The 24,026-nt window shown below is 50.7% G+C and overlaps 1 protein-coding gene across 7 annotated transcripts in view; it reads left to right on the top strand.

Annotated features, from left to right (window-relative positions):
* The window catches only part of CDH23 (cadherin related 23), a 460,382-nt gene that overhangs the window by 129,215 nt on the left and 307,141 nt on the right, over positions 1–24,026 (top strand). For all 7 annotated transcript variants that reach the window (XM_059882631.1, XM_059882625.1, XM_059882626.1 and 4 more), the window contains 3 exons: positions 9,034–9,176; positions 10,133–10,180; positions 10,293–10,385. In XM_059882631.1, the coding sequence (XP_059738614.1) occupies positions 9,034–9,176; positions 10,133–10,180; positions 10,293–10,385 (284 nt within the window). The remainder of the gene's footprint in view (positions 1–9,033; positions 9,177–10,132; positions 10,181–10,292; positions 10,386–24,026) is intronic.

Here is a 24,026-nt window from a genome sequence, read left to right on the forward strand (position 1 = left end):
GCCAGGGAGTTGAGGACAGGTTAGGAGGAGCATTGGCTTTCCAGGAAGGAATTTGAATTCCGTGTGAACCGTGGCAGGTGTCTGAGACAGGCGTGGCACAGTCAGAGGCTTGCCTTCAGCAGATGCTACTATGAGGACAAAGCACGGTATACTCTCCTTACCCTTAATTCATTCTGTAGTGCCCTCGCCGTGTTTGGGGAACTTAGCCTTCATCCTTCCCCCATCCAAAACATAAAAATAATATAAAAAGGCCTTGCAGCCTGACACTTCCCTGCCTGAGTTTCTGGCCCACCCCTGGTCCAGCAGGTAAAGACTCACAGCTCCCCAGGAGTGCATGACATGCCAATCCCAGGCCTCACCCCTCGTGCAAATAACAATAATAACAATAACAGTCATCTCAGCGAGCAGCATGGGCCCAGCAGGGCTGCAGAGGAAGCCGTGATTGTCCACCCCTTGCCAGGAAGATGGATATGGCCTGCTGCTAAGGGGCTGAGGCCTCTGTGGAAGATGGATGTGGCCTGCTGCTAAGGGGCTGAGGCCTCTGTGGGGATGTGTCACCAGCCCTGTGCCTCCCAGGGAGGGGCATTTGCAGTCTGCTGGACAGATCCTTGCCCTGACTGGGGTTCCTGGCCTCCAGGACAGGGCTCACTGCCCGAGGATGGGGTACTTGGGCCCTGGGATAGGCTACATTGCCCGTGATGGGGTACATGGCACCCAAGGTGGGATACACTGCCCAGTATGTGATGCATGGCCCCAAGATAGGGTACTTGAAGCCAAGGTGGGGTACATGGTCCCAGGATGGGGTACCTGGCGGCCAGGATAGAGTCTTTGGCCCCAAGAATAAGGTACATTGCCCCAGATGACCCCCAGGAGAGAGTACGTGGCCTCAGGATAGGGTACAAGGCTGTCCCTGAGAGAATGGATGGACCATCAGCCAGTGATGCCCCAGTATGATTCCACCTGCATCCAAAGCCAAGTGCCTCTGGTTTGGGCATTAGTAGTTTTGATTAGCCGTGCTTCTCCAGGTCCATTAGTGTACATAATTAAGAGTTGGTTTGCTATATTCTCTCCTCTTGTCGTGGCTCAGAGATCTACGTGACTTTGGGGGGCTGTCTTTCTCCAACACCTCTCAGCAGTTGGCAGCATCCATTTATTAACCCAATGACTATTTACTGAGTGCCTCCATGATGCCAGCCCCGTGTTAGACTTAGGGATACAACAGGGAACATGGCAGGCTAGGCTGCTGCCCCCATAGAGCTAACATGAATGTGTGTGCGGGGAGGGAGGCAGATGGGCTGGGGCAGGTAGTCAGCAAGACAAGTGAATAAACAAGATCATTTGAGATGAGGTAGGGGCTGTGAAGACAGTGACATGGGGTGTGAGGACACAGAATGACATCTCTTTAGACAGACTGTATCTATATGATGGGGTATGTGAGTTTACCTTCTCCGAGAAGGGAACTCATGACCTGAGAGGTGAGTAATGAGTAGCATATAGTGACCTCAGGTTGGAACATTCCTGGCAGAGTATACAACCAGGGCAGATGTCCTGAGGCAGCTACAGAGTGTTCAGGAGCAGAGGCAAGACCATGGCAGAGGTGGGGGTGAGTCCAGGGTGAGTCACTTTGTGAGATGCAGTGGCAGGATTCTCGGGTCAGGTCACCGGGGCCTTAGATGTGATCTGGTTTAAGTTTGGGTTTTTAAAAAATTTTTTTAAATTGCGGTAAAAGACACATAACATAAAATTCACCATCTTAGCCATTTTAAAGTATACAGAGTGTTAGGTATGTTCACAGTGTTCTGCAGTCAATCTCCAGAATTAGTTTCATCTTATAGAACTAATACTGAACCCCGTAAACAACAACCCCCATCCCTCACTGTCCCCAGCCCCTGGCAACCACCCTTCTAGATTCTGGCTCTGTGAGTGTGACTCCTTTAAGTATATCATGTAAGGAGAATAATACCACTGTTGGCCTTTTTGTGACTGGCTTATCAGCATAGACAGCATAAGGTCCTTGGGTTTCATCCACGTTGTAGCATGTGTCAGAATTCCCTTCCTTTTTAAGGCTTAATAATTTTCATTGGATGTAGGTGAGAAATCATTCCAAATCCGGGTAGAATAAGAATATATACTTCGGGATGTCCGAAGAATCAGAATAAGTGTTGATATAGGATAGGGTCCCCTCCTCCTGCTGGGTCGAAGAAAGTTGTATTTAGATTTCAATCTGTTAATAGTATTGTAATGCCAGCTGCTAATACAGGAAGTGAGAGGAGCAGTAGTATGGCGGTGATGAGTACGGATCACACGAATAGGGGGGTTTGGTATTGTGACATTGCAGGGGGTTTTATATTAATAATTGTTGTGATAAAATTAATAGCTCCTAAAATTGAGGAAACACCTGCCAAGTGTAGAGAGAAAATGGTTAGGTCTACTGAAGCTCCTGCGTGGGCTAGGTTGCCTGCTAGAGGAGGGTACGTGGTTCAACCTGTTCCCGCCCCAGCTTCAACTGTGGATGATGCCAGAAGTAGTAGGAAAGAGAGAGGGAGGAGTCAGGAGCTCATTATTTATTCAGGGAAATTCTATATTGGGGGCACCAATTATCAGAGGGACAAGTCAGTTACCAAACCCTCCAATTATGATTGGTATCACTATAAAGAAAATTATTACAAATGTGTGTGTGGTTACAACTACATTATAGATCTGGTCATCTCCGAGTAGGGTTCCGGGTTGACCTAATTCAGCGTGAATTAGCAGGCTTAGGGCTGTTGCTACTATGCCGGCTCAGGCACCAAATAGTAAGTATAGGGTACCAATATCTTTATGGTTGGTTGAGAATCAGATCAGATCAGATCAGTCGCTCAGTCGTGTCCGACTCTTTGCGACCCCATGAATCGCAGCACGCCAGGCCTCCCTGTCCATCACCAACTCCCGGAGTTCACTGAGACTCACGTCCATTGAGTCAATGATGCCATCCAGCCATCTCATCCTCTGTAGTCAGCGGTTAATGAACATGGGTAGAATGGCTGAGTAAGCATTAGACTGTAAATCTAAAGACAGAGGTTTAATTCCATTTTGTTTATTCATTCTTCCATCAGTGGACACTTGGGTCGCTTCCACCTTTTGACCATTGTAACTAAAATGCTGCTCTGAACATGGGTATATAGTGATTTAAGTTCCTCAGGGTTCCACTTTCCACCCATGAGGTAGGCTGAGCCCTCACCTGGGTTGGGTTGCTTCAGGGTGGAGGGGGCCAGCCTTCTCTGGGTTACCCTTCCCCGTGAGGTAGGGGAGGCCAAGAACAGAGTATCCTCCAGAAGCACCAATTGAGCTGAGAGCCCTAAGACTGAGCCTTTAAATCATCCTGGGGCCAGAGGAGCTTTTCTCTGCATCCAGAATGTGAGCCATAAACCAGGCTGACTTACAGGCAGTACTCACTGGTCTGGTTGTTTATGGCCAGCATCCTTTCTGATTGGTTGATGCCTGTACTGGGCCTGTTGTTAAATATTTGAATATCACCCTGCTATAAACCAATCTCAGAACTTCTAAACCTGGCTGTGTGTCAGAATCTCTTGCAGGGAGAATGAAAGCTGCTGTTTAAATGTTCACACTCTAGGCTCCCTCCGCAGCCTATCAAGGAGCAAGGCTTGGGAATCTGTATTGTAACAAGCATACTGGGTGATCCTGATGGCATAGTCTTAGGGGGTCTTATGAAGCAGAAGCAGGTCTTGTGATGAGAGTTCAAGTGCAAATAGTTTGTCAGGGAGGAGAGTCCAGGAAACACAGGTCAGGGAGTAAGAATATGAGACTGGGAAGAGAAGGAAGACATAAAGATTCTTCATCAACCAAGTCACCTCAGTGGGCAAGTGGACATGAATCCCATGGGGGAACTTCAAGAGCTGGTTTGGAAAAAAGCCTCTGAGTTACCCCCTGAGAGATGAGGGATCTAGGGCATTTGTCTACCAACTCTTTATCTGCCATCTTTTACCAGTCATTCATTGAGTGCTCTAGCAGAGGCATTAGTTTCCTGGCATAAGCAGGCCTGTCCTGTGTATGGTTGAAGCAGTCTCCAGTGGTCAGAACCCTTCAGGACTGGCAATTGGCGGTGAGGCTGGTATGTGTGGCAGTGGTATGTAAGGCATAGTGGGCAGGGTACCAACGGCATCGGCTATGGAGGGCTGCCGAGTTCCCATCACTCCACATACAAGGAGTGGTAAGCCCCTGTCAAACAATGATTATCCTTACCACTGAGGAGAGCTTGAGCAAGTTCCAGGAGTTGGTGATGGACAGGGAGGCCTGGCATTGCTGCAGTCTTATGGGGTTGCAAAGAGCTGGACACGACTGAGCCACTGAACTGCCTGACCACTGAAGAGAACTTCAAGGCTCATCCATTGTTGGCAGAAATGTAAATGGTGTGGTTACTATGGAAAACAGTTTGGTGGTTCCTCAAAGAGTTAAGAGTTTCTACAGGACCCAGCAATTCCACTTCTAGATATATACCCACCCCCCCCGCACCCCACCCCAGAATTGAAAACAGATGTTCAAACAAAAACTTGTCCACAGGTGTTCATAGCAGAAATTATTCAGAGAAGCCAAAAGGGGGAAACAACTCAAATGTCCATCCGCTGATGGTATGGGTAAACAAAATATAGCACACCATACAGTGGAGGAGTCGTCACAATAAGGAATTAAGTACTAACATATTAGCACAGGGAACTCTGCTCAATGTCATGTGGCAGCCTGGTTAGGAGAGGGAGTTTGGAGAGAATTGATACATGTGTATGTATGCATGTCTGAGTCCTTTTGCTGTCCACCTGAAACTCTCACATTGTTAATCACCTGTATTCCAATGAAAAATAAAAAGTTAAAAATACTAATACATGTTACAAATGGATGAACCTTGAAAACATTATTCTGAGTGAAAAAAAACCAGCACTTACTGTATGGTTCTATTTATATGAAATATCCAGAACAGGAAAATTTGTAGAGACAGACAGTGTGGATTAAAAGTTGTCAGAGGCTGGGGGAGGAGGGAATGGGGAGGAATGCTAATGGGGATGGGTTTCCTTTTGGGGTGATTAAAATGTTCTGGAAACAGATAGTGGTGATGTTTACACCACATTGTGAATGTACTGCATGCCACAGAATTAATTAAAAGGATACACTTTATATTATATTGATTTTACTACAATTAAAAACAAGAGCTCCAGGTATTGCATAGCCTGAGTTGCAGGGTCTACCATTTCCCAGGTGGGAAACAGTGCATGGTGTGTGCCAGGGTCCCACAGCTGGAATGGCTCTCCTGAGGGGCTGCTTCTGGGGGCACTGAGTGGGAGTTGGGCCCCACAGCTTGGCCTCTTTCCTGTCTGAACGGTGCAAACAGAGGTTGCTGGAAGCCTCCCTAATGGGGAAATGAGTCCTGTGTCCTGGAGAGCCAAAGCTAGGCCTGGCTTCTACAGAATGGCAGGCTAGCTGGGCGGGGGAGTATGTGCCTAGCAGGAAAATTGCGGGGCATCTTGTCTTAAATATAATATTAAATTGGCACCTTTAATTAGTACACTTAGAAAAGGTCACTAGCAATTACCTGGGATACAAAGAAGGCGTGAGCAGGCAAGAGCCCGTGAGGAAGCCGAAAAGGACCATTTTGAGCAGCACATAATTGAGGGGAAAATGGATAAAAGTCCAGAAAATTACAGGGTGGGTGACAGCAGCTGATGGCCCCATCCCTGTCCTGCCCAGCACCCCGCTTCTTGGGAGAGCCTGAGCATCAGGCCTGGGAGAGCCATTTGGGATACTGGGCCAAGTTGTGTGACCTTGGGTTGGGGGGCCAGTGTGGCCTTTCTGGAACCCCATGGATGGGCTGAGAGCTTGGCCCCATATTCTCCACCTAGGCTGGGCCCTGAAGGAGGTTGAGAAGTGAGATTTCCAGTCCAGGGGGCTACCGTGGACTTGCTGATGTATTGTAGACAAGCAGGGCCCCTGTGGGCCTCAGTTTCCTCGTGCTGAATCTCCCCAAGGCCTTGGGAAGTAGCTGTATTCCTCAAACTTTGCCACTAAAGGACCCCTAAGGGTATCAGAAAGGTATCCCCGGAAGTCAGCAGGAGGCTGGAAATTCTTTTATGGTTTTAGATTATATCTTTAAAAATGAATTAAATATTATACTTGCATTATATTCCCATTTGTCTTGGTATAAAACAGTTGCTTGTCACCAAGTGACACAGATGCTTTGGGGAGATGTGCTTGGTTTTTCTATGACTTCACATATCTCCTCCTTCCCCTCCTAGGAAGGAGCACTGTACTGGGAGTCTGGAAACTTGGGCTTAAGCCCTGACTCTGTTGCTCACTGTTGTACTTTGGGCAAGTTGCTAAATGCTTTCAGTTTCTCCACTTTTAAAATGGGAAGGGAACTCCCCAAAAGGTCTCTGACTTTTTTGCTCCATGATTCCACTCCTCCTTCTGCTTCTTACCTCCTCTCATCACCTTGGATGCTGCCATGTCCTACTTTGTTGTGTGATCTTGGAGAGGCTATTTTGCCTTTCTGGGCCTCAACTTCCTAATCTGTATAATGGGAAGAAAAACAACTACCAAACAGAGTTGTTGAGAGGATTTAGTGAAAGAACCGATTTGAATGGGCTCACATTTCATGTCTGGCATTTCATAAGAGCCCAATGCTTGCCCAGTATCTTCTTTTTCTGAGTCACTTAGGGCCTGATAGAGTCATGTCCATGGAAGTCCTGAATCTTGAGTTCACATATCAAGTGTTGAGATTTGTAAGACTGTGGAAACAAATGGGGGCACTGGGGCAGAATGCCTGGGCTTTGAAGTCCTACTCTGCCATTTGCTAACTGTGTGGCCATGGTAAATTACTTAATCATTCTGTTACCTTATTGTTAAGTGAGGACAATAACAGGAAAGATTAAATTAGATATTACACAGAAATCCTTAGCCAGGTATCTGGAATGTGGTTAGTGCTCCAGAATACTGGTTCTCATAGTCACGTTAGAAATTCTTTCCCAAGTTGACTTAGAAAAGCTCATCAGCATTCTTTTCTAAATAAAATCCCAAGTTTTGAATCCTTCAAAAAGTGATGGGACTGGATGCCATGATTTAGTTTTCCGAATGCTGAGTTTTAAGCCTACTTTTTCACTCTCCTCTTTCACTTTTATCAAAAGGATCTTTAGTTCTTCTTCACTTTCTGCCATAAGGGTGGTGTCATCTGCATATCTGAAGTTATTGCTATTTCTCCCAGCAATCTTGATTCCAGCTTGTGCTTCATCCTAGAAATAATGAATGCCTCAGTCCTAGACAAACTTCGGTGGTTGGTCACCCTACCTGAAGGCTACCTGAGGGGGCTGCTGTGAACCCCAGGGGAAGGTGACCTACTCTAAGACTTCTTAGGCAGGGTTAGGCCAGGCATTCTGATGCCTGGTTTGTTTCTTGGTGAAGGCAGCACCTGAGTCCTCTAATTGTGGACAGGAGCTAGACTTTGTCACCTGGTTGTAGGCTGGAGTCCCCTGCTGCTGCTGCATATCTTCCTAACCTCTGTGTACTCCAGTGTACACCACACAGCCAGCACCTAATCACTGTTGAATGACTGCCAGGTTTGTAAAATTTTCTGAATTAGAACATATTGCTTCCATTTGTAAAAGACAGAAATCCAACTCTACTTAGGCAAAAAAAAAAAAAAGGAGGGGTTGATTTATTAGCTCACACAGCTGAGCAGTCCAGGGGATAGAGCTAATATCACGTATAGTTGACTGCAAACCCTCAAACCATTAGGAATCTCTCTCCATGTACCATTTGGCTCTGTTTTCCCCCTTGTTGGCCTCATCTTCAGCCAGGCTCTTCCTGTGGTGTCAAAGATGGCTGCCAGCAGGACCAACCCCAGGGGAAGAAAAGCACCTCTCTCCTATTTGTTTCAGTAGAAGTGCCAGGTTTGGCTTTGATTGGCCAGCTTGGGTCACATGCTCATCCCTGAACCAATCACTGTGATCAGGGAGATGCTGTGCTCTGATTGGCTAGGGCTAAGTAGTGTGTCTGGTCCCATCACTTCACGGGAAATAGACGGGGAGACAGTGGAAACAGTGTCAGACTTTATTTTTGGGGGCTCCAAAATCACTGCAGATGGTGACTGCAGCCATGAAATTAAAAGACGCTTACTCCTTGGAAGGAAAGTTATGATCAACCTAGATAGCATATTCAAAAGCAGAAACATTACTTTACCAACAAAGGTCCGTCTAGTCAAGGCTATGGTTTTTCCTGTGGTCATGTATGGATGTGAGAGTTGGACTGTGAAGAAGGCTGAGCACTGAAGAATTGATGCTTCTGATCTGTGGTGTTGGAGAAGACTCTTGAGAGTCCCTTAGACTGCAAGGAGATCCAACCAGTCCATTCTGAAGGAGATCAGCCCTGGGATTTCTTTGGAAGGAATGATGTTAAAGCTGAAACTCCAGTACTTTGGCCACTTCATGCGAAGAGTTGACTCATTAGAAAAGACTCTAATGCTGGGAGGGATTGGGGGCAAGAGGAGAAGGGGATGACAGAGGATGAGATGGCTGGATGGCATCACTGACTCAATGGACGTGAGTCTAGGTGAACTCCGGGAGTTGGTGATGGACAGGGAGGCCTGGCGTGCTGCGATTCATGGGGTCGCAAAGAGTCGGACATGACTGAGCGACTGAACTGAACTGAACTGAAGTAGTGTGTCCATCTTGGAACATAAGAATTGAAGGGCTGTGGACTTGTGTTCATCTGAGCCACATGGAGAACACTTTCTCTAAGTTAAAAGAGGATAGGTGGAAGTCACAGAACAAGGTGAATGATAGTTCCCTGTTAAACACTGTGACAAGTGACCAGGGCAGAGGCAGGGAGCCTGGGGTGGAGCCAAAGATGCAAAGGGGTCCTGCAGCAGTCAGTGACCTGCTGGTGGTCTACTGGGCGACTGCTCCCCCCAGGAACTCAGCTACCTGAGTAAGGTGCTCAAGAATGGACTAACCTCCTGTTTTTGTCCTCTGCTGTCCCCTGTGGGTACTTCAGGTTCCTCTGTGACCCAGTTGCTGGCTCGAGACATGGACAATGACCCCCTGGTGTTTGGCGTGTCTGGGGAGGAGGCCTCCCGCTTCTTTGCTGTGGAGCCTGACACAGGCGTGGTGTGGCTCCGGCAGCCGCTGGACAGAGAGGTATGACCCGCCTCGACCTCCGCCCCAGTCCTTCCCTGGGAAGGCAGGGGCACAGGCTAGAGGAAAATGGTATATCGTCTTCTCACCCTTAAGCAGAATCTTCCTGCCTGAATGGTGTCCCTCTTCCAGGGCCAGTGCTGATGTCTGCATTTGGCTTTAGAATGGGGCGGTTGGGAGTGTCTCCAAGTAGGGGGCAACATTGGCTAGGCAAGAGGGACAGTGACCTTGGGGACATCCCCTGTAGGATAGAGGCTCCATGGGAGCCACACTTGTTTCCATGTATGTGAAAGACAGTGGCTCAGTTGTATCTGACTTTTTGGAACCCATTAGACTGTAGCCTGCCAGGCTCCTCGTCCGTGGTATTTTCCAGGCAAGAATACTGGAGGGGGTTGGCATAAACCAACACAATGCTGTAAAGCAACTAAAAAACTAATTAATTAAAAAAGAATATTGGAGTGGGTAGCCCCTCCCTTCTCCAGGGGCTCTTCTCAATCCAGGGATCAAACCCAGGTCTCCCACATTCTGCACCGCCCCCTCCCCACAACAAATGCTCCCCCAAAGGATATTTTCCAGAGACACGGGAACTGATGACAGTAGCCTTTAGCAAATTAAAGTAAGAGTTTGAGCAAACCCACCCCCTCCTTTCTCCTCACATTGAAGTGGCCACACTTTGCTTGAGATCACACAGCAGATTAGAGACAGAGCCCAGATTAGAACCCAAGATTCTTGACTTTAAATCTTTCTTGACTTTTAATTTATGGGAAAGATCCATATTCTGAACCTACTTCTCCAATCCAAAAGACAATGCTTATTTGTAGGGAAGCCTTTAGCTATCCAGTGCCAGACCAGCTCTTAGGGCAATGCTGGAGGGTCTCCACCCCCATGTAGGGCTCTGGACTCAGGGCCTCAGCTCGCCTCTCTAATTCTGTTCTCTCCCTCCCTACATTTTCTTTCAGACCAAGTCAGAGTTCACAGTGGAGTTCTCTGTCAGCGACCACCAGGGGGTGAGTGTCCCCCGAGACCCCTGCTGCCCAGGGAGGCAGGGTCCCTGGGCCTTCGGGTGGAAAGAGGCCAGAGGCTGAGGCCGACATTAACTCACCACGCTTGTCTTGCCAGGTGATTACAAGGAAGGTGAACATCCAGGTCGGGGACGTGAATGACAACGCGCCCACGTTTCATAATCAGCCCTACAGTGTCCGCATCCCTGAGGTAGGTGCCCCTGGGATCACACTCGAGGGACATTTGGGGTCTGCTGCTCTGGGGCCACCTGGGTGTAGACTGATGCTGGGGGAAGCACAGCTCCAGCTCCTTCTCTCCTGCCCTCTCGTCAGCCCGGGCATCTGCTCTGGGCACACTGGTGACCAAGCCAGTACCTCTGAGGGGGCTTGTCTGCTGGTTGCAGAGAGCAGGTTGGTGGCAGCCTCATGCCTGAGAGAGGGCCCTGGATAAATCCCCAAACTCTGGCCAGAGTCAGGGACAGGACAGAGGTTGGGAGAGGCAGGTTGTACCTCATTTTTTCCATTCACAGCGTGTGGGCCTTGGACAGGTGGGGTGGCAGACTTAAAACCCCAGGCCTCCCAGCTTTGGCCAGAACAGTCCCCCCAGGATGCAGGGCACGTGCAGTGACTGGGAGGGGCTTTCTTTCTCCAACCCCACGCTCGCCCCGCTGGCTTGCTGGCCGTTGGCTCCTCTGGGTTGTTTGTGTACTCTGAGTGTATTTGCATGAGTGCATGAGTGTAAAACCGAGCCATTGCTGGTAATTGAGAAGTACAAATTATTGCATTACGGACGGTTCGATTATAAGCTGGCTGCTGGCCCCTGGGTTCTCATTGCTTGCTGTCCCTCTCCCTGGTGGCTGATGGCAGGCTTTTGGGCTGGCAGTTAGTGATTCAGAGACCTTGAAGGTGGCGGATAAAGAGCTGCTAACTGGGTGTCCCTCAGGCCTGCCCTAGGGGCTCTGGGTTGGACAGCAGCAGTAAAGGGTGAGGATGGGAGATGGTATCCACTAGGGAGAGGCAGGCTGCCACTGTGGCATTGGAGTTCTCCCCCTTTATGTTATTGGATAAGGAAACTGAAAGAGCTCTAGAAAATACCTATTTAGTTTATAGATGAGAAAAGTGAGGCTCAGCGTGGGAGAGTGACTTGTCTAAGGTCACACAGCCTTGACTTCCAGCTTCCTGACTCCCAGGGCAGCCTCAGATGCCTGAAGGATGAAGAAACCTGGTATCATGCTCCCATGTTCCTGTTGCTGGCCCTCCTTACTCAGCTGTGAGTTAAGGGTCCTATGCTTGTGCCAGAAAGAGGACCAATGTGCGGGTGGGGTACACCGGAGGCACTCATGCCCTCCCTGATGGAGTGGGACACAGGGAGAGAGACCCTGCAGTCCCAAGCACAGGGGCACAGTGCCCTGAGCTGTGGCCGGCATGCCCAGGATTGCAGCTTGGCTCTGGGCCCCTGCTCATTTGGAAGTCTCCATAATTTAATTAAGGGTCTCTACGTGCCAGCCTGCACTCCGGGCCCAGGCTTAGAAACCAAGGGCATGGCTCGGAGTTAATGAGCCTTGGACCCATTGCTCAGCTGCCATCCTGGCAGGCATGTCTGCCCTCTGCCTTCCCTCATAGGAGCAGCAGACAGCAGCAGTGGCAAGGGGATGAGGGGTCGCATCCCTGCTCTCAGCCTTTGGGCTGGGGCCAGCCTTTCCTATCTCCCTTGCCAGGAGAAAATGTGACCTCCAACACTGCCCCGTTGGAATCCCCCGGGATTCTCCAAAGGCCTCTGCCTCCAAGGAGAGAGCCTCTTCAGTCGTTCATTTATTTAACAAATATTTATTGAGTGTCTGTTCTGTGAGCGTGGCGCCGTGCCAAGCTCTCACTGCATAAAGGCCTGGGAGGCCAGAGGAGTATGTAATGACGGGAGCCAGAGCCAGAGCCAGAGACCCCAGGCTTAGCCCCTGCTCTGCCCCCAGATTTCTGGGTCCATTAGGGTGCATCATTCAACCTCTCTGGGCCATAGTCCTCCTTCTTTAATAAAAGCAGAGGACAGGTGAGATAAAGTGGCCTGCCTCCTGCACATCTGATGAGGAGAGGGTGGGCCAAGAGGGGCTAGCTCGAAGGACACACAGTCCTTGGAGGCAGGCCCATGTGCTTTACTCACCTGCGTGTAAACCTCCCTGGGCCACTTCAGTGGCCTGATATTCGATGCCCTGCTCAGGGCAGCTCCATGCAGCCAGTGGGGATGCGGTGTCAGCTGGATGGAGGCCTGGCCACTCCTGACCCAAGGTGGTTTGGCACTGACCAGCCCTGCCCTGGGGTGGTCATCTGAGCTAGAGCTTAGCTGCTGGACTCAGGTCCCAGCAGGAGTACCAGTTAAAATTCTCCTGGTCCTGGCCCAGGCTTCAGCCAGGGATCTCCTGCTTACGTGGAGGCCACCCTGGAAACCCCAGGCCCTCACCCTTGAGAAGCATGATTCAGTGGCAGAGCCCCTGTGGGTGTGAACAGGGTGAGAACACAAACCAGAGGAATGGGGAGGGGGCACTACAGACCCCACAAGGCATCAGTCCTCAGGGGTTACCAGAGCAATCTCGATAGGCTTCCTGGAAGAGGTGGGTTTCCAGGAGAAGCTCGCCAAGGTGAGCAGCAGAGTTCCTGTGTTATATGGTGGGAAGAGGTAGCCTGGAGGTCAAGACACCTGGGTTCTAGTGCTAACAACTAAGACTTTAGGCCTGTTGCTGCCCCTCTGATGGCTTCAACTCCAACAGCTGTTAAGCTGAGGCACTTGGCCAAGTCCCTTCCAAGACTGACGTTCCATGGTCTGAGTAGGAATCCAAAATGAGCGGCTCCTTCTTATCCTCCGGTACTTCATTATTCCCTGAAGGGCTGGCAAAGACCTCCAGTGGCTCCCTCCATCCACTTAGCTCCTCTCTTGGCAGTCCCAGCCACCTGCATGTCATCCCTAACCTTCCTGACCTCCACTCCCCTGAGCCCTAGGGGTCTTGATAATATTGGGGTCTGTTGTGCCCAGAACCCTGGGATAGGCAGGAGGAAAAAGTTACAGGGAGGTAAATTCTAGGTCTACAGAAGGAAGAATTTGCTGATTGAAACTTTCACAGTCTCCTCCCCAGCCCTGCTGAGGGATGTAATGAGCTCCGCATCCCTAAAGTTATGCAAACAGAAGCAGAAGCCCGTGTTTCAGAAGCCATCTAGTGCTGAGTATTGGAAAGGTGATGAATCAGAGGCTCCCAAACATACCCCATCAGAATTTCCTGGGGAACTAGTTAGGCTGCATATTCCTGGGCCCCTGCAATTCTGAATCAGTGGGGAGAGCTGGCCCAGGAAGCTGCATTTTTAACTCCATGGTGACAGCACGCCCTGGGGGATAACATCTGTGGCCGTCCCCACCAGAGGGTTTCTCAGAGCTCTCAGCCTGTCCACAGCTGCCTAGAGACATCAACCCGTGGGGAATCACGTCCTCAGGCCTAGCACCTGAGCAGGTAGGAGGCGGGTCAAGACCAGGCACTGCCCCTTTCCTAGAGAAGTTCACTGGCCCCCTGCCCTCTCAGACCTGCCCTGTCTCCCTCCGAAAGCCCGTGCCTAAGCCGGGCAGGTGTGTTTGGGTTTGTTTGTTATCAGTTCCCCTCCTACCCACCCCTCTCCCCTCACTAAGCTGTTCTACATGTAATTATCCATTTTATCAGGGTGAAAGGCCCTGCAATTCACTTGTCGAAGCCCTAACGAGGCAGCGTGGATGCTTTCAAGTCTGTAAAGAAAAGGGAAATCCTGCTAGAATTGGCAACTTAATTCACCAAGCCAGCCTCGACAGACCTCATTAAGTCCCCGTGTATTCATTTCAGGCTAATGGCTGTCATGCTGACTGCTGTTTGATTTGCTGTAATAGACTTTTATGGCGTTCCAATTTGCTCAAACGTGTTTGCCTGTGTCTCTGCCCAGCAGCGCTGCTCCAGCACCTCCGTCAGGGGTGCGTGCCCACCTCGCTGACCTTCAGCACTGCCTCGTGCTCCTCCTCCTGCCCCCGCCCCTCAGCCCTTCAGCTGTGCCCCAGGGAGGTGGCTCTAGGGCCTAGATGTTTGGGTCAGAGGACAGATGGTGCCAGGAGGCTCCCTGGGCTCAGGAGGGCCTCTGGAGTGTCAGGGTTGGCCATGTCATTGACGTTCCGAGAAGTTCAGCCTCCTTAGCTGGGCTTTTAGCCATCTGGCCTCCACCTACCTTTCTCAGCTTATCTTCTGGTATTCCTCCACATGAGTCCTCCTGTCAGCCAAGGGGCTAAGCCAGTGCCTCTGAGCATGTGTCTCTTTTCTTTGTAAAACACATGTTGTACTGTTCTAACTAGTTCTGGAGTGTTTTCTTTATTCTTGCAGCCCAACTCTATTCTGCCTGTCCTTCAAAGCCCAAATCTGATCCACCGTGCTTTGATTCCCTCAAATTGTTTGAAATGAACACAAACATTTGTTGAAAGCTATGGAGCGGGGCCCAGGGATTTTCAGTTGGCTTGGCAGTTCAGGGTAGAAAAAACAGATTCTGCTGTTTGTCGGCTGTATAACTTTGGAAGGAACTTAATCTTTCTGGACCTCAGTTTTTTTATCTATAAGATGGACGACGGTATTTCCCTTGTGGGGTTGTTGTGAGAACTATAATAATGCTGGTAGGAAAAGCCCTTAGTCCAGTTTGTGGCTCATAATATATTTGGTGAAACACTAGTGATTGAGACCAGGGTCTTTGTGCTCAGGGAAGGTAATGTTACAGGGAGAAAAGCAAGTAAGTAGATCTCTAACTACCTCTAAATGTATTCAATGCTATGGCAGCTTAGAATGTGCAAAGTGGGATGGAAGGAGTAGACCTATGGAGTGAACTGTGGAAGGAGTGAACTGGTCTATATATGGGGGCTATTTTTATGGGACCTTAGAGGATGAGTAGAGGCGATGGCACCCCATTCCGGTGCTCTTGCCTGGAGAATCCCATGGATGGAGGGCCTGGTAGGCTGCAGTCCATGGGGTCGCTAAGAGTTGGACACGACTGAGTGACTTCACTTTCACTTTTCACTTTCCTGCACTGGAGAAGGAAATGGCAACCCACTCCAGTGTTCTTGCCTGGAGAATCCCAGGGACGGGAGCCTGGTGGGCCACTGTCTATGGGGTCACACAGAGTCGGACACGACTGACGTGACTTAGCAGCGGGAGTTTGTTATGCAGAGAAGTAGTTATGTTGTCTCTGAATATCATATACTTTCTGAGATCCTCTAGTTTTTTTCTATATGTTGGAATTTCCCCAAGAAGGAGGTAAACCCTTAACTCCTGACCAGAGATCCTACTGAGGTCGGACAGTGACTGTACAGGTGTGTGTGTCCCTTGCAAGCGCCCCCTGCTACCTTGTAGAAACAAATTGGGCTGGAAGTGGGCCTTCTGGCTCCCGGCCCAGCTTTCTGTGACAGACAGGTCCTGTGTAGATCTTTGTCACCCCTGGCTTCATGTAACAAGATGGGGATGCGGTTGGAGGTGGGGAGGAGTGGGGCTGAGATGAGTCACAAGGGACCGGAGAGACTGGGAGCTCTTTCTCAGATCTTCAAAGATGGCTCGGGACATGATCAGAGCCAGAACCCAGGGTTCCTGGCCCTGGGTCCAACCAGGCCACACCATCTCTCCATATCACTTAATAAGGACAGATCAAAGTCACTCCTTGTATGTCCTTCCTAGGGATGGGAAAACAGGGAGGAAAGTATCCTTGATAATCATTTGTCAGTGAAACAAAATAAAGAGTTCATTTCTATGATGATAATAATAAGTTGGGGTCTTGTTATTGAGAGCTTCCTGTGTGCCTAATACTATTCTTCTGGTATGGGCACTGACTGAGCCCTCACTTCGTGGGGTAGCCACTCTTGTCCCCATTCTACAGATGCGGATATGAAAGTAGAGAGGTTATATAAGTTGTCCAAAGCTAGGCAAGGATGGGGCCAGATTCAGGCACAGGTCTGATTATGTGACCTTCAGCAGGTAACTTCAATTCTACCTACAAAATGGAGGTAAGTACGCATGCCTTGCAAAATTATTGTGAGATTGAAGTATAAGGGACCATGTATGAGAATTGCTTAGCCTAGAGCCCAGTGTAAATGCCCAATAAATGGTCATAGTTATAGTCATTGTATGTCCATCTCTCCTGCCAGACAGAGCAGGGACAGAGCTCAAGTACCTGTGCGTCCCCAGTACCCAGCCCAAGATCTGGCCCTTGGATGTAAAGTTCACAAATGGGCAGAGCCCTGCTGCTTCCTCTGCCTCTTGGGTGGTTGGAAGGACGGAAGGATTTATGCCAAGAACTCACTGCTGGCGCTCACTGATGCCCACTGTTGCCTGCCAATCCTTGAACCTCAGCCGTGCCATCCCATGTGCCCTGGGCATGTGGGGAGCCCAGAGTGGCCCAGAGCATTCGGAGGTGGACTTGCCAAACTTATTAGCCCCACTGGGCCCTATGGCAGTGCCCCCAGCTGCCCTCCTCAAGGTATGCCCATCAGACGATGAATGATTTATAAACTGCATCCTCAGGGTGCAGAAAGAAGTGGGGAGGAGAGGGACTCCCACTGGCTTGTGCCTGCCATCCCCCTAAGGTATCAGCTCTGCTCACAAGAGTATCATCTCCTATGCCAGGAGAGGCAGCCCCTTGACAGGCCATATTAATTTATACCCTGGGGCCACGGTGCTCAGCGGCCCCCTCTGCATCTATAACTACCCGCCTATTGATCTGGGAAAGGGAGACCAATTGGTCATCTCAGGGGCCCTGGATCCTGATGGTCAGAGGCAGAGTGGGTGGCGGCCCTGGGTCACGCCTCTGTGCCCTGCGGTGAGCATCCCGAGGTGCCTGTGTCTTTTCTGGTCCCCTCCTGTCAGCACAGTGACCGGTCCCTAGAACTCCTCCCCTCTTGAGTGGGTGTCACAGCCTGCAGAGCAAGGACAGCAGGCTCTGGGCTTGTAGCATGAAGTTATGCACACAGCAACGCAACAGCGCTGGCTGTTGCGACAGTCTGGAGGTGTGTGTGTGGTGGTGGTGGTGTGTGAGTGTGTGTGCACTTAAGTGATGTCTTCTCTGTGTCCTGGTGTTTTCACTGTCTTTCATTTGTCCTTATAACAGCTCTGTAAGTTAGGGGACAATTTTTCTTCCCATTTTCAGGATGAGAGAAATTGAGGCCAGTACAAGGTCACTGCCTTCCCTAAGTTCCCTGGTGTCAGATAGTCTTGAAACTAGAGCCATAGTCTTGCTGTCTCTCATCTTTCAGCACCTTTGCATGGGTCTTTTTGCCACTCTGCCATTACCTGCTGTGGTTTGCCAACAGTTGCCCTGATTTAGACAGGATGCAGGGAGGCGAGCTGGGGACTCTGGGCTCTGAGCACAGGCTTCCCCCCATGCAAGGCTGGGGCTGGCCCATGAGCCCTGTGCACAGGCTGTGGGGGTCCGGTGGAGAAGCTTCACTCAGAGCCCTCTGCCGGCGGTCTGCAGTGAGGACCATCCCAATGGTCAGGATCCAGCCCTGGTCATAGTGATGCACCTTCTGCATGACCTGCTGGGTCAGCCCCCCAAAGCAGCCTCCAAGATTTCCGACTCCGCATCTACACGCAGCATTACTTGTGAGAAGTAAGAGACCGACACACCTGGGTAGATGCCAGCCTGCTCCACCTGCCTGCAGGGATGATTCGACAACTTTCTGCCGTCTCTTCCTTGAGTCTTAGGTGTCCAGGAGGGAATAAACAGAGTCCCACAGAATCCAGGCCTAGAGAGCTCAGCCCAGCCACATAGTTTGAAGCTCCTTGCTCCCTCATGCCCACTGTGGAGTGAAGCCCAGGACTCCCCCTCCATCCCCCGAGACCCCTGTGGCACCTCCTTCCCTGCCTGGGGTTCATGGCCAGGGCTGTGGACACTCGCCACCATCCTCAGCATGAGGAAGGGAGGACAGTGCAGGAGCAGGAGGTGAAAGGAGCCCAGATGTAATTAAAATTATTATTTTGTTTGAATGGTAATAATGTTCTTAATTACATCAGTTTCCTCACTGATTCTCACTGGGGGTCTTTGGGGGCCCATATAATTCTGTTGCAATGACTGCAGGACCCTCTACCATGCATACGAAGCAGGGGGCTGTCTGTGGAACCCACCTTGTGTGCATTAGGGATTCTCTGGCACGTGCTGGGTTACCTTTTATTGTGCCCTCCGCCCTTTAAATAAAGAACCTCTAAATGGAAGGAGATGATAGCTGCCTACTGGAGATGTTCCCGCTGCATTGTTGGGCTGTCAGCCTCATGCGCCAGAGTCCATCTGGCATCTTTCATCTCCCTTTCTCCTTAGCGTTCTCCTCTTCTGCTGGTGGGGCCTGTTGGAGGAAGGGCGCAGAACTCCTGCCTGCACCCCTTTCCCTCTAGGCAGAGGGGCTTCTTTAGACCTTGAGTGGGAGGACAGGTTTAGGAAACAGGGTTGAAGAAGGTCCCTCGTGCAGGCAAGGGCAGCTGTGGCTTCACTGTATAAGAACCTGAGCCCGATCTGTGGCATGGGGTCCCTGCAGCAGCACTGTGGGGGAGCCAGGCACACAGGGGCTCTTACTCCACAGCGGGAGACTGGGAGCAAGGGGCTCAGCCTCCTGGAGCCTCCATTTCTTCATCTATAAAATCGGGGTACATTGGGGTTGTTGTGAAAGTTCAATGAGAGCATGTGTATGAAGCAGCACCCACGCAGGATAGTTGATCGACGTTCCTATTGTTCTGAGAAGTTCCCCAAGAACTTCAGGAAAGTTGCTTGAAGTCCAAGTTGCAGCTGGACAGGTAGGCTCTGTTGCTATGCACTGAATGGTTGGTACTGGGGTGTCAGTGGTCAAGAACTCACAGTCCAGTGGGAGACAGGAAACGTCTGGGAAGCATGAAGCAAAGACATGAGAAGGGACAGATGGAAACAGAGTCACCTAGAAATTACTGGCAACAGGCAGAGAGCATTTCAGATAGGCTCCTGGAAACCAGCACCCCGGGCAGGCAAGTTGACTTCCTCCCATCACACCTTCTGTAGCGATCGGAAGCCAGAGAGGGCCAAGGATGAGCCCAAGGCCACCTGCTAAACCAGTGGCAAACCGCTGAAGACCTCAGGGGACTGGGCAAGATTCTCAGATGCAGTTTCCAGAGCCTGTGATGAGACTGAGGGCGTGCCTGGGTGGGCGGCGCAGCACTGATTTCCCAGGTGGATGTCCAGAGCTGGGCTAGCGGCATGAGGGGTGCCTCCTGGTCTCCCACAGACCCCGTACACCCCAGGGGCAGTGGCCGCAGGCTGCCTTCTGGATGCAAAGCCCGCATGAGGGTGTGGGCCAGACACCAGCTTGCACTTCTGCCTTGCCTCTTCTCAGGGGCTCTGGGATTTTGCCTCAGCCCCTCTAGTTCCCCTGACAAGTTTGAATATTGTCAGAATGGCTTGGCGGCGGGCCTGTCAACCCCCCGTAATAATATTGAGGCCCCCACTCAATAAGCTTGATTTAATGCGTTCACAGGCGGCTTGACCCACCTTGTTTTCTACCAGGAAATGAGAGAAAGAGGAGAGGTCTCGGGTGATGAAACTATTACAATTTCTGTGATTCCTTAGCATCCTTTAGTTACTTTGCAACTTTGTGGTGCTGGCTGGAAGCTGAGAGGGGCTGAACTCTCCCTCTTTATAATAACCTTAAGTGGAAGCCTCCTGTCCATCTGTTAAAAAGCCAGCTCTTCTCTCCAGATGCGATGATGCAGCTGGGAGATTTCACCTGGGCGTGATCACTAGGTTCAGTGCAGTTGTTCACCGTCTTTGCCATCCATTGGCCAGCCCACCTCCATGGCATGGGGACTTGCCAGCTGTGAGGAGCTGAATGCTTGGTCACGTCCTTGTCCAGGAGGGTCACACTCCTGCTCCCCTTTCCTAGCTCTGCCCCCAAGAGAGGGAAAAGGCTTGGAAGCCTCTCCCTCCAACCCCTCCCCTGTTGGTATCTTCCAGTGTGAGCTCAGCTGTGCCTCCACCATTCCCAGCACAAACCCTGCATGGTAGAAATCCATCCTGTTTGCATGAGGCTTTGGTCTCCCAGCTTTCCCGTCCTTTCTGTCTCAGAGCCTCCCTGCAGTCTGTTCACTTTGCTGCCGCCCTACCTGTGTTCATGTCGTGCCCTCCCCTGAACTGTTCTCACCCAAACCCCCTGTGCCATCTTCCTTCCTATCATTTAGCCAAGCCCTACTCTTCCTTTCTCAGAACAGAGTGGGGAGGGCAGGGGAGGTCTTCTGTGTCCATATTTACAGATACCCAAGTCAAGTATTAGAGGAGTTGGAAGACTTGCCAAGGTTATTGCCTTTGGAAGTGACCCACTGGGATCAGACCCAGGCTCTTCACTTGGTCTTCTCCACTGGACTTGAAGGCACAGGCCTCTCTTAGTCCCTGCCCTTCGAGCTGCTCCTACACCTATTCCACTGACCCTGGCTTCTAAACCTCCTCCTTGGTGAACCCTCTGTGTCCTTACCTTGGCCTGGCCTTTCCTTCTTGGGATGGCACCAGGCCTCGCCTCAGGCAAGAGAGGTCAGCCAGTCCCAGGTCTGGGTACTGGGCCTTCCTCAGGCTGGCTCAGCCAGTGAACAGCCCCTCCAGCTTGTCACCTGTCCATACGACTCAGCAAGTTCAAGCAGGATGAGCTCTAGCCCAGCGAGGTCAGGGGCCCCACCACCTGTGGCTGGGTGAGTGTCTTCCCCCTTCCAGGGCTCAGTTTGCCCCTCTGTCAGATAGGACTGTTAGTCTTGTCCACTCCACAGTGTGAGTAAAACTACAGGACAGATAAGAAGGCCCTGAACTTGAAGCCTCATTCAGGTTTGATGGATTAACCCCTGTGTTTTCTCCAATGGCCCTGCAGGCTTCATGAGTTTTCTTTTCCTTTCTTCCTTCTTTCCTTCCCCCACTCCCTCCCTGCTCCCTCTTCCTTCCATTTTTTGAGTCTGTGTATTACCTAAGTGTATATATAGAGAAGTGAGCAACCATAACTGTTCATAAGTTTATGAATTCGTTGCAAAGTGAATACATTTGTGTTACATCTGGATCAAGAAACAGAACCTCTCCAGTGTCTAGAAGCCCCCTTGTGACCTTTCTAGTCCTTCCTCCTCCCTCCAGAAAGTAAACAGTATCCTGGCTTCTAACCTTATGGGTTACTTCTGCCCATTTTCATTTTATTATGTACATTCTATTGCGTGTGTGCATAATCAGTCACTTCAGTCTTGTCTGACACTTTGAGACCCCATGAACTGTAGCCCACCAGGCTCCTCTGTCCATGGGATTCTCCAGGCAAGAATCTTGGAGTGGGTTGCCATGCCCTCCTCCAGGGGATCTTCCTGACCCAGGGATCCAACCCCCATCTCCCTGCATCCCCTGCATTGCAGGTGGATTCTTTACCACTGAGCCACCGGGGAAGGTTTTCTTAATCACCTAAGATTCAGGGTACAGGCAGCCAGCTTCTTCTCGGAGGTCACTTCCCACAGTGAATAGAACCACAGTGGTTAGGTTAGTGGTTTGAATATTGGGCTCCCAGCTTACACCTGTGAGTCTCTAGGAAACTTCCTGTCTCTGGTTAAATGACTGTGGTGCTGATATGGGGTCGCCACCATGCAGGTGACTTGAGACGATGGATGTGCAGGGCTCAGCCTTCAGCCCACACACAGCAAGGCCGGATGGACTATCCCCTGTGGGCATCCCCTCTAGGCAGCCCCTCCCTGGCCGTGGGTCATCCCTGCAGGTGGATGTGGAACTGCCTGGGAGCTGAGACAGGAGGCTACACGGGGAACGAAATGGAATGGCTGAAACTTGGGTTGAGAGGAAGGGGAAAGGAAAAAAGAAGGTGGGCCCCTTCCTTCTTGCACCCTTCTTTAATCCTCATAGAAGTCATCCCCTTGGTAAGAAAGATGTGATTTTCCTCATGTTATAGCTGGAGAAATGGGCCCAGAGAGGTTAAGTAACTTGCCCAGGGCTACACAGCTTGTCCTAGATGGCTTCCTCTGTTCTGCCCCCACAGAGTGAGTCCAGATGCATTTACCCTCAGTGTATCTGCTTGGGATTTGGGGTTTACTGTAAGTCTGTCTGCTTCTGAGAGGGGGGAGGTGTGTGCTTAGGAGACGGCTTCTTGAAGTGACCTTTATTGCATCTGGCTCCTTCAGTCTTCTCCAGAGCTGCAGCTCCTATCAGCAAACCAATCTCAGGCCTGCATGAGAAAACACAAAAATCTTTAAAGGCTTCTTAGCAGCTTGAAGTGATTGTTGTTGGTTTTTTTTCCCCTTCTCTGTTCAGGGCTGGGGCAGGGCCAGGACAGTGGGAGAAGAAGAATAAATTCTTCCAAAGCATTGTCTTTCTCCTCAGCTCTCCACATCATCAGGTTCCCCAAACTCAGGGGCCACCAGACCTTTAAAAAAACAAACAAAAAAAAAATCCACCCAATCCAGCCCAAACGATAGAGGCAGAGGGACATGCAGCAGCAGCTACTGGGGCGGAAAGCCCTAAATGGTGTGGAAGTAATGCCTAAAGTGTGCTGGCGATTACAGACATTTCCACGGAGCCACGCTCGGGCTGCATGGGTCGGTAGCAGCAGCCATGGGGAAATAAATAAGTGAGCAAGCCCGGGAGACCCCATTAACTGTTGCTGTGCAGAAGGCAGTTTTGGGGCAGGTCACTGATGAGGGGCAGAAGCAAGGTAGACGGGCTCATTCATTCATTCTTCCATCCATCCGTTCATTCGGTTGTACCAAGCTCCTCTGATGTGTAAGGGATGTCGCTAAAACCTTTCCGTGGTGTTCTGAGGGCAGTGACCAGAATCCTACTGGGCTGGCAAGACCTGGCTCCAGTCCCTTCTTCACCTCCCTTTGACCTGTGCTTTCTTATGCCTCTACCTTCTTCCTGGTGCCTGGGGGCTGGTGCCACAGGATCTTTGCACGGCTGCTCCCTCCCACTCTGTTCATGAGCCATTCATGAGCTATTCCTGGTGTGCCCTGTTCCCAAAGCTAGATGCTGAAGGCAGCTCAGTTCTTGTGAACCCCCCTCCAAGGCCTTTGCAGCGGGGTTGAGCCTGGCCTCACCAGAGTTTGTAGACAGCACTGGGAAATGAGAATGCCTTACTCAGGAATGCTAGAGGAAAGGGTGTCATCTAGTGGGGTGGGGTATGGTAGGCAGACAATAACCCCAAAAGTGTCCATATCCTAATCATAGGAAACTGGGACTGTGCTGCCCCATGTGGCAAGAGGGACTCTGCAGGTATGATTAAGTTATGGGCCTTCCTGGGGAGATAACTGGCTGATCTGTGTGGCCGCATTGTAATCACAAGGGTCCTTTTAAGAGGGAGGTAGGAGAATCAGAGAGGGTATGAATGGAAGCAGCGGTCAGAGAGAGAGATTAGAAGGTGCTATACTTATGGTCTGAGCACGGAAAAAGAGGCTACCAACCAAGGAATGAGCATGACTTCTAGAAGCTGGAAAAAGCAGGGACACAGAGTCTCCTTTGGAGCCCCTAGAAGGAATGCAAGCCTCGTAACCGCTTAATTTTAGTCCAGTAAGACTCATGTTGGACTTCTAGCCACACCCCAACAGGCTCAGAGACAGAGAGGGGTCTCTGCTTGACTACTGCGGGAGTAGTGATGGGAGGCAGAAGTGTTATTAATCCCACGCACTTGACCCCACCCTCTTTCATTTGATCACTCGTTCATCAAGTATCTCCTGGACTCCTCCTGGATGCCAAGTCCATTGTGGGTTCTGGGGACAGAAGAGGAGTGAGATATGGTCCCTGGCCTCTGGAGGTCCCAGCTGGGCCCTGCTCACCCACGGTGGCACCTTTAAAG

This window comes from Bos taurus, chromosome 28, assembly GCF_002263795.3.
Source record: "Bos taurus isolate L1 Dominette 01449 registration number 42190680 breed Hereford chromosome 28, ARS-UCD2.0, whole genome shotgun sequence".
Classification (NCBI taxonomy): domain Eukaryota; kingdom Metazoa; phylum Chordata; class Mammalia; order Artiodactyla; family Bovidae; genus Bos; species Bos taurus.